Below are 9777 nucleotides of genomic sequence, written 5' to 3'. Positions count from 1 at the left end.
GTATTGTCCAGTTCACAGCACAGTAGAGCAAATGAAGCACCATGAAGCTTTGACCCATGAGTGAACCGTTTGGATGGAAAGCTTCAATGGTTCACGAAGCTTTATCTCACCATCAATAATTAAAAGTAAAAGTAGTCATTGCATAAAAATGTATCCTGTGACTGTTACACTTATTGTATTTTTATAATATTACAACTCACGCAGTGTAGGTAGGATTTTAATGTTGAAGTTGGTTGATGTCGAGCTAATTTTTTAATACGACTGCAACTAATGATTAATTTAATCACAGATTTAGTGCTTATAAATCTCGCCATTCATTCAGTTTTGTAAAAAAATATACTAGTGAGAATTGCTGTCACAACTACCTAGAGCCCAAAGTGACAGCTTCACAATGGTTGTTTTGTCCAACCAATAATATCAAACTCTGTATTTGTATACACTGTAATTTAATTCATAACAAGGCATCATATATTATTCACAAGCTCTTTACATGGTTAGTCTCAGATTTTATACAAAAAGTTGCCCTCTGCATCAAAGAAGTCTTTCCCGACTTGCACGACAGGAGACGGCTTCTCCATTTCCATAAACTCCTCCAGCTCTTCTTCGGTCATCACCCGTCCATCCCAGCTCTCCTCATCCTCTCTGTCCTCCTCTGCGGGGTTTGTGTTAGTGCTGCTGTCCACTTCTGTGTATCCTGTCACCAGGGCATCTTTACTCACACCGGCTCTGAGCTGGCCGGGCAGAACAGTAAGTGGGGCAGGACTCTTAGCCAGGGATGCTGAGCCTTCACCTCGCAGCATCAGAGTCCGCTCAGCCACAGGCACCACTACTCCTTCTCTACTTCCAGGTGGGAGTTCAGCTAGTGTGCGGTGTGCAGGCAGCTTCAGCCCTCTCCCAGCACCTGAAGGCAGCACCTGCTGGCGGAGTCCAGCCATTACTTTAGAATCCTGCTTGGCTTTTTTCTCAGGAGGCGGGGTGAACTTGCTCCTGAGGACTCTCAGGATGACATCAGGGGTGACTGAGAAGCCCTCAGCCAGACGCTCCACCGTCCACTCATCTGGTTGCTCTTGCTTCAGATACCTGAACATAACAGTTCATATCAAGTCCCCAACAGTGCAGTTACATCAAATACAGAAAAGATGTTTCTTGGGAGAGCTCCTCACCTGATCTGCTCAATAGCATCCCAGGTTAGCTTCCTCTGTGGAGGTCCTGGTGGGGTCATCTGCCTTCTCAGTATATGATACTTCACAGTCCTCTGCTTCTTTCTTTCTTCACTGAAAAGCACAAGAGTGAGGGATTGTAAAGACCACTATAATTTACACTATACTAATATGATTACTCCTGCTGACACGTACTCAACCAGGGCCTGGACTTTGTCTTCTACATCATCCAGTTCATCATCAGACATGTCATCTCTGTCTTGCATTCTGCCACTGTGCTCATGGCTGTGTCCCACCCATGCCTTGCTGGCACCTTTGCTTGCAAATCGACAGCTGTTAACAGAAGCCGAGGGGAGCACTGACCGAGCACCGAGCCTGCAGAGGAGGGAGAGGAGCTGGAGAGGTCGAGCCATGCTCACAGACGGGGTGTCCTCCCTTTTTCAGCCGAGAGCATTCGCTTGTTTTGCCAAAGAGGAAGTCAGACACAAATTTCACTGACACGTTTGGTCGTCAAACTCTCAACAGAGAAGCGACTTTCACCAGTAACCCCGACAGTTGCCTCAAACCCCTTGAAAGCTCGAAACTCGTGGATGGACGCACTTCCGCAAACATTCCCTTCACCGCACTAAGAGGGGGCGCGGTGCTGCCACCTACCGGCGCGGAGGTGCAGTTCTCAAATTAACATGAACTGAACAAATAGGTTCACTTGTAACGCGGAGCACATTCACCTCATGGTTAAACATCTATTTCATAATTCGCCTCTAAATAATGCGATGAATAGATAAATTAAAGTACGAATATATCCCAAAGGATCTGCCAAACGGGACAGAACGTGTATTTAAATGGCGACATCTGCCGGTCGTCACGGGAACGGCACGGTGGCCTGACCCGGTTTATTCGTGTGTCACGCAGCTGCGCACCTCCTCCCAGGATCCGTTGTCTCATTTGCGCCATTTTGTCCGCTCACTTTGTTGATTGGGCTTTAGCGAGCTGTACTGGAGCCAATCAGAGGGAAACCGGACAGCGGAGATACGGTAAGGGAGACCCGATTGAAGGCATTGGTAGTTGTCAGCACGGATTGGTTTGCTACGGACCAACCAAATTACTAACCCTGCTAAATGCAAAAAAATCGAATGGCAGTTTGATTCCGACCGCTTCGTCCCGGGCTGGTTAGGCTGCAAATAACTTCTTGTTCGCTATGTTGGCTCCTGTGTGGAAACATGATCTATGGTGGGCGACAAGCCCGAGCTAACTCTTGCTAGTTAGCTTAAATAACGAATCTCAAACAAAGGGAGGGTTGATAAAAGCAAGGTCCAGTCTGTCTGTAAACGCTGCCCCGCAAATCATCATCAGTTATGATAAACAACAACCTTCCTAAAGACCGACCTAAGCATTTTACCCGTTAACTAGCCTCCGTTTATGCTTTCTGGCATTTACCACGCTTTATACGCTAGCTAACAGTTAGCTAAAACTGAAGGTAGCCCTGTTAGCTCTCACCAAAACAACCCGTTAAATGTCGCAGCAGCTGCCCTTACCTTATTTTGTCAAGTATGGGATACATGTATCACCCTCTTAATTTCAGACACATGTATTTCAGATATTCAAATATGTAAGCGCGATGAGTTTAAGTGAGAAAGGCCGCTAATGTTTCCATATTTAATAATGTCGAGCTAACGTTAACAGTTGGTGAGGTTCGGTCAGGACTACAACTTGTTTGTCTTTCTGGATGCACACGTATGTTGTGGGTCTCATCTAAAGTAGGGGCTAATAGGTATAAATATACATGAGCTAATATTGTATAACGTTATGTGTCTTTTGTCTCAAGAGAGGACCGTGATAATAACAAGCTATGGAGCAGTACACCACTGCCACCACGACGACCGGGGAGCAGATAGTTGTGCAGACTACCAATGGACAGATCCAACAGCAGGTGAGCTCAGAATTCACCCAGGTACATTTGGTTTTAATAAAAATGTTTGCTATACCGTCAGCTGTAAGATAACAGGTACCCAGCATTAAAGCCTCCCAGCGGATTCCACATCCAATCCATTGTACTGATAATAAGCTGCCTGAGACTCTATTGTCCTGCCTTGCCTGCAGACACAGGGCACAGTGACGGCTGTGCAGCTGCAAACAGAGGCTCCAGTGGTGACGGCCTCAGGCCAGCAGGTTCAGACACTCCAGGTAGTGGTGTCACCGCCGGCCTGTGTCAGTGTCATAACAGGATTACAGCCTGCGAGTTTGCATGCTCCGACTCTGCTGTAGGGCTGTTTTCCATGAACCATCTCAGTGCTGTTTGGTTCATCCTCTCTCCCCCAGCATGTCCTACAGCTGCCTGAACTGCATGTTCCTCAGCACAGTGTGTTGTGTGTCCACCTCAGGTTCACGCTTATGCTCTCATATGACTGTCAACAGACTTCTGTTTGAGTTGTGTTCTTCTCCTGCTTTCAAAAGCAAGTCTTGTAAGTCAGACAGTTCTCTTCCTGATGAAGATGAAAGCCATTAGTTAGCAGAAAGAACCAGCTTTGAACAGCATGAATCCATAGTCACTGGTTACTGTCACCTCTCACCATCTAGCTATTACCGTCATCCTGTTGCGAAATGTCAATGAGTTCTCTTCCTCTTGCATTTTTTCCTATGGTACAACTGCTGCCACATACTATCAGTCGTCCATTGTGGTCTGTTGTGATTCTTTTATGGACGCAAGTTGGACCACATTAATTTGATGGCCACTTCAAGTTGACGTAAACTAAACTCTGAAGCAGTATTCCATCACATACAAAACCAATGAATGCTGAGGTTTTGTATATTTGAGGACATACTGTAAATGGGCTACAGTTTGGATTCACAATGGAACTGGATGGTTTCATCATTGTACATCCCAGAAGAGAAAGAATGACGGCAAATCATCAAGCACATCTATCCATAATGTGGTATCATGGATGTTCCTGGTTTGATATCATTTGCTTGCGGTCCTGTGCGTCACACATGAGGGGTACTGAGGCTACATGCACTGGCAGTGCTCTTATAATGTTCTGTATCTCTCTGTAGGTCCAAGGGCAGCCTCTGATGGTCCAGGTGAGTGGTGGGCAGCTCATCACATCATCGGGGCAACCCATAATGGTGCAGGCCATGTCGGGGGGTCAGGGTCAAACCATAATGCAGGTGCCTGTGTCTGGAGCCCAGGGACTACAGCAGGTAAGGGATGAGGATCAGCTACTAGATTAATATCTGTATTCAAATTATACCTCATTATCCTGTGCCAGGACACAGTGTACTCTGTGGAATAGTATTGTTAGATTGTTGGTAGCAATTTAGTATGAGAAGCACATTGTGACCTGGGAAACAAAATTAATCGCACACTATTTTGATAATCAATCCTTTGTCATTTTTCAAGCTAAAATGAGGTTGCAAAATTTGCAGGTTCCAGCTTCTAAAGTATAACGATTTACTGCTTCTTTGTCATTTTGATAGTAAATTAGGAGTGTTTGGACCACTTTGGGTGCTAAGCCATTAACGGTGTCTGTTAACAAGTGCTTCTTACATGTGTGTTAGTGTAACATTGAACTGTTTTCCTTCGAGTATATATGTGTAGATGTTTGAGATCAGTGCAGAGAAATGTAAATGAAACCATTCTGTGATGTTCTGAACTTACCATTCAGTTGAAATGTGGACTGACGGCAATCTGTGCCCTGTGTCCATGTGTAGATCCAGCTGGTGCAGCCAGGTCAGATCCAGCTGCAGGGCGGTCAGACTCTCCAGCTCCAGGGTCAGCAGGGTCAGCCCCAGCAGATCATCATCCAGCAGCCGCAGACAGCCATCACAGCTGGACAGAACCAGGTGTGTAAATCTGACTATTTGAGTGGCCATTTGACCAGTTTATTACTAATGTGATTACTGAGTGTCTTCCCTTTCACAAAGGGGCAGCAGATCAGCGTGCAGGGCCAGCAGGTGGCACAGACGGCTGACGGCCAAACCATCGTCTACCAGCCAGTCAATGCAGATGGCACTGTCCTGCAGCAGGGTAAACTCAATTTTCTCCTATCTCTTGTGTTTGCCTTCTGCTTTGTAGACTTTCTAAACGAGAGCACTGTGGAGTTGTCTTTTGGAATAAGAACTGTGATGATAATGTGTGTGCAGGAATGATCACAATTCCAGCTGCCAGCTTGGCAGGTGCCCAGATCGTACAGGCAGGGGGTGCCAACACCAACACTACCAACAGCGGCCAAGGCACTGTGACCGTCACCCTGCCCGTCTCTGGTAACATGGTCAATGCAGGTGGAATGGTCATGGTAAGACCCTGTGCAGAGGTACCTGTCGTCTTTTTACCCTTTTTTAAAAGAAAATGTAGACTCAACCAAGGGTTTGTGTTGTAGTGGAGGAGCATTTAAGAGCACCTTGGTAGTTAATCGCTTTAATTTTGTGCATTTGCCATTGTGAGACTGTAGAATCTGGTTTATTATTGTCTTTATTTTCTTTTTGTGTAATCGTACTGTGATGACATGAGGAATGAATCTGGTTATGCTTAGATTATTTGTCTGAATTGGATAATTAGATCTAAAAGCTGAGAAAAATAGCCATGAAACTTCTCAAGCAACATTTTTAGAACATTTTTCTTTGGTCTAGTTTCAGTTCAGTTTGTTGAACCATGAAGTGAACATAACTACATTTATTTTACACCCATTGTCCACCCACACTGGTGTTTTCACTAATTTTGCCAGACTAGAACTTTTCTTAAGACTGTATGGGTGTTTATAGACTGTTTGATTGACATCTCATTCACCACTACTGTGCTTGTACGGATGGGAAAACTTGAACCTTTATAAACGTTATTAATTCAGGCTCCTTCCCAGATTACTCCACCCCGTTTAAGTGGGTAGAAATGTCTGTTCAGCTTGAATGGCTGAAAACACCTGTGTGGGTGTGCTAACATGAGCCTGTAAAGGTGAAAGCTGTATTGTGGTGCAGTATTGTATATCAGTTTTGAATAAAGGCCCAAAGGTAGATGCGATAATGACTTAAGTATTTGCACAGTAACTGCTTGTTTGTGTCAGTATGTTGATGTATCCCTGCCTGAGATTCAAAGCACCATATCCCTCTCTGTGTCTCTCCCTCTATAAGATGGTCCCTGGAGGTGGTGCAGTTCCAGCCATGCAGCGTATTCCCCTGCCAGGGGCCGAGATGCTTGAGGAGGAACCTCTGTACGTCAATGCAAAACAGTATCATCGCATCCTGAAGCGAAGACAGGCCCGGGCGAAGCTGGAGGCTGAGGGCAAGATCCCCAAAGAAAGGAGGGTAAGCCTGTGTTTCCAACCCTACTCTATTATAAAGAGTCATTTAATTTAAGTACTAAATCAAAAAATCCCTCATAAATGTTTTACAAACTGCACAGTTTAGTGCTGTCGTGCTATCTACCCATGTAATCTCACAAGGAGATTACCTTTCAACAAGTACTGGCACAGAGGCAGCACAGTGTAAGTGTTAAACTGGCAATCATCCAATCCACTCTCTCTCTCTCTCTCTGGCAGAAATATCTACACGAGTCTCGCCACCGTCACGCTATGCAGCGTAAGCGAGGAGACGGAGGACGTTTCTTTTCACCCAAGGACAAGGAGGAAATGGCCTTGGCCCTGGCACAGGTAAGAAGCTGTGTGTAGTAAGCATCACCTTCATTGTCGCTCAGTAGGGCTGGGCAATGTATTGATATTGTATTGTTATCGTAATATGAGTCTATTTATCATCTTAGAGTTTGGATCAATATATTAGGTATAAGTGTTGTCTTTTCCTGGTTTTAATGGCTGCGGTACAGTAAAGTGATGCAATTTTACCCTTTTAGACGTTATAACCACATTACTGATGATTATTTTCAAAAATCTCAATTAAAAAATGTTTTAGTATCAGTAGTCATTCCTACAATATATCAAAAATATCAATATTATGGTAAAATTTTTTGTCAGATTTGGTTTTGTTGGCCAGTCCTAGGATTTATGAAGTGCTTTGATGAGATGTCAAAACATAGAAATATATATGTTATGTTTTGCCATTTAGCCATTCGCCAGTGTCGCAATACTATTTTTAGGTCATATCGCCCAGCCTTGTCAGTTGGTCATTAAAATATACATACGGACTCAAGCCTGTAGATATGTTATAAGCTGTCAACAAAGCACTTCAAACATCCCAACTTCCTATGAAAGATTTCATTTGTAATTTGTTTGGAGTTTCATTCCAATCCAATTATTCTCATTATTGATTCTCCATCTAATTATTTTTAGGATTAATCAAAGTATTCTTTTAGTCTACAAAATGTCACACTTACCATGCTTTTACAGAGCCCAAAATCAAAAGACGTATTTACCAACCCAAATTCCAACAAAGACAATGAAGAAAGCCATCAATTTTGCTTGAAAATAACCAAAATGATTGATCTACTAAACGATTAATTCAGTAATTGTTGCATCTCTAATAATGGTCTTTTCTCCTCCTCTGTTGCAGCAACAGCAGGAGGCAGCTCAGGCAGCAGCAGATGAGACGGTGGCTCAGATGATCCGAGTTTCGTAGCACCGTTGCCAGCGGTCATCACCTCTGCCCGTGAACTCTACCCTGCCTGAGACTCTTCATCCTAGTTAACCCATCTGCGGCACCTTCTCCTCTCACTCCCTCCTGCCCCACCATCACCCACCCCAGACCACAGCACTGCCACTGGGTTTCTTCTGTTATCTCTCCACTCCTTTAAGGGTCTTCCAGGGAGCTGGCCATGTGGACTGCTCCTGTCTTCTTTTAGAATGGAGGATGCTTCCACGTTCATCTTAACTGGTCAAGCACTTAAGACCAGCATTTTATTTTTTCGTAAGGATTTGGACAATAATGAGACATGAAGTTATGGATTGCCAGGGCTAGTTCAACAGAGGAAATGACTGTAGTGAGGTCATTCTCGGTCTCACCCTGGGCTGTTAAAAAGATGAGAATTCATCACTCGTGGTTCCTTGTTGCTTTAAATATTTTTTGTAAATGGTACAGATTTTTTTTTTCAGAGACACTCAAGCGTTGATGCTACACTTCACTTGTGTCCTTTATCTTTTATGTGATGGCCTGTATTTTGACATTTGGTTTATTTTAACCCCTGTACTGTGGGGGGATGGAATCAGCATCATACATTCAATCTGTGTCCACTGAGCAAAAACTGAAATGTGATACAAATGTGAAGATATTGTACAGAAATTCTTTTCATCCCCAGTGTTATTCGGATGTGCTTACTCATTTACCCAATTCTGTGGATGCATTTTATACAATTTTGTGGTTAGAAATAGTGTTTGTAAGAAAAAAATGACTTGGTGTTGCAACATATTTCATATTCTATCCATGTAGTTCTTCATTGGTGAGTCCACCTTAAGTGTTTTGGTTGTTTTTCAGTGTAGATAGATTTTTTTTACCCATCAGATGCAATTCTGCAATGATATTATTATTTTGCTAATAAAAAAAGGTTGGACATCATATTCATCAAATCTATGTCTATTAAATTTTATTATGTGACTCGAGGTTATTTGTCCTTTCTTCATTTGCATTTTTGGTCAATTTAAACTCATCTTTCCATCATTAATTCAGGATATCCCATGAAGGGTATTGATATGAAGGAGACCTATTATGCATTTTGGATTTTGTTTTGTTTGTTTTGTTTCCTTCAGTGTTTATATGTTATTGTGCATGTAAAAGGTCTTGAGAGTTAAGAAGGTCAAACTTTGCACCAACAGAATCTCCCATCTCCCACAGAAAACACTGGCCATGAAACTCCTCGTCAGTAGACTTGCCTTTAATTCTGTGACACCTCACCATGTCACATATTTGCATAATATTGCATAGCGGCCAGTTTGGCAGGTAAGAATTGATTTAGCACAGCGTCTCTGTTGAGTCTGCGCTGTGTCAGACATTTGTGAACTGACCAATCAGAGCAGACTAGGTATTTGGGTTGGGGGGCCTTAAAGAGACAAGAGCTAAAACAGCATTTGAGACAGAGGGGGAATACAGCACTGGACAATATGAGAAAACTGATGCGTTTATTTAACATCAAGCCTATATTGTAAACCTGTTCTAGTAGTAACCCAAAATAAAAATATGGAAGTAAAAATGAACATAGTATGTCCCCATTAATTAAAAGAAGAAAACAAAGATATGTGCTCAAAATCTTCAAGATCTAAAGTATGTCAAAAATATACAATACACACAATATGTACTCTTAACATATAGTGGAATATAAGTATGAAGTGGCTTGAAATGGAAATATATCACTACCTCAAAATTGTTCAGGGGTATGCAATGTCCAGGGTATGTAATGTCACTGTTTTATAGCAATATATTAGATAAATCAATGATTCTAAGCAAAGACCTTTAAATCAGGTATGTAGTCATCATTTAAATAATTTGTCAGATGTTACATAACAAAGCAGCACAGTCAATTGAAATTCTTGGAGGCTGTAGGACAATACAGTATAGTTTTTGCCCTGAGTTAGAACTCCCAGGTTGAAAACTGTCCAAAGCACTGTCTACCAATCAGACGCTGCAGATTGTAAACGTTGGTACCACGGTCAGCCAATCATAGCGAGGGAGGCGGGACTTGCACTCA

The 9777-nt window shown here is 42.9% G+C and overlaps 2 protein-coding genes across 14 annotated transcripts; one reads left to right on the top strand and one right to left on the bottom strand.

Moving 5' to 3' along the window:
• Nucleotides 1-427: 427 nt before the first annotated feature.
• On the bottom strand, nucleotides 428-1985 carry ngrn (neugrin, neurite outgrowth associated). Its single transcript, XM_030422662.1, has 3 exons — nucleotides 1356-1985; nucleotides 1164-1274; nucleotides 428-1080 (listed from the first exon to the last, which is right to left on the bottom strand). Exons 1-3 carry the CDS (start codon nucleotides 1571-1573, stop codon nucleotides 501-503), a joined length of 909 nt encoding a protein of 302 aa, XP_030278522.1. The 5' UTR covers nucleotides 1574-1985; the 3' UTR covers nucleotides 428-500.
• Nucleotides 1986-2041: 56 nt separating this feature from the next.
• Nucleotides 2042-8695, top strand: nfyal (nuclear transcription factor Y, alpha, like). 13 transcript variants are annotated; one of them, XM_030422655.1, is made up of 10 exons: nucleotides 2042-2194; nucleotides 2986-3090; nucleotides 3261-3344; nucleotides 4212-4358; nucleotides 4869-5000; nucleotides 5082-5184; nucleotides 5301-5452; nucleotides 6282-6455; nucleotides 6689-6799; nucleotides 7653-8657. In XM_030422655.1, exons 2-10 carry the CDS (start codon nucleotides 3010-3012, stop codon nucleotides 7716-7718), a joined length of 1050 nt encoding a protein of 349 aa, XP_030278515.1. In that variant the 5' UTR covers nucleotides 2042-2194; nucleotides 2986-3009; the 3' UTR covers nucleotides 7719-8657. The 13 variants fall into 13 exon arrangements, with proteins under 13 accessions (XP_030278515.1, XP_030278513.1, XP_030278514.1 ...); XM_030422653.1 differs by having other exon boundaries at nucleotides 3261-3347; nucleotides 5091-5184; nucleotides 5301-5470; XM_030422654.1 differs by having other exon boundaries at nucleotides 3261-3347.
• The last annotated feature ends 1082 nt before the right edge of the window (nucleotides 8696-9777 follow it).

Source organism: Sparus aurata, chromosome 7, assembly GCF_900880675.1.
Source record: "Sparus aurata chromosome 7, fSpaAur1.1, whole genome shotgun sequence".
In the NCBI taxonomy this organism is placed as follows: domain Eukaryota; kingdom Metazoa; phylum Chordata; class Actinopteri; order Spariformes; family Sparidae; genus Sparus; species Sparus aurata.
The sequence above is the reverse complement of the archived record's forward strand: the minus strand, read 5'-3'. Positions and strand labels throughout refer to the sequence as shown.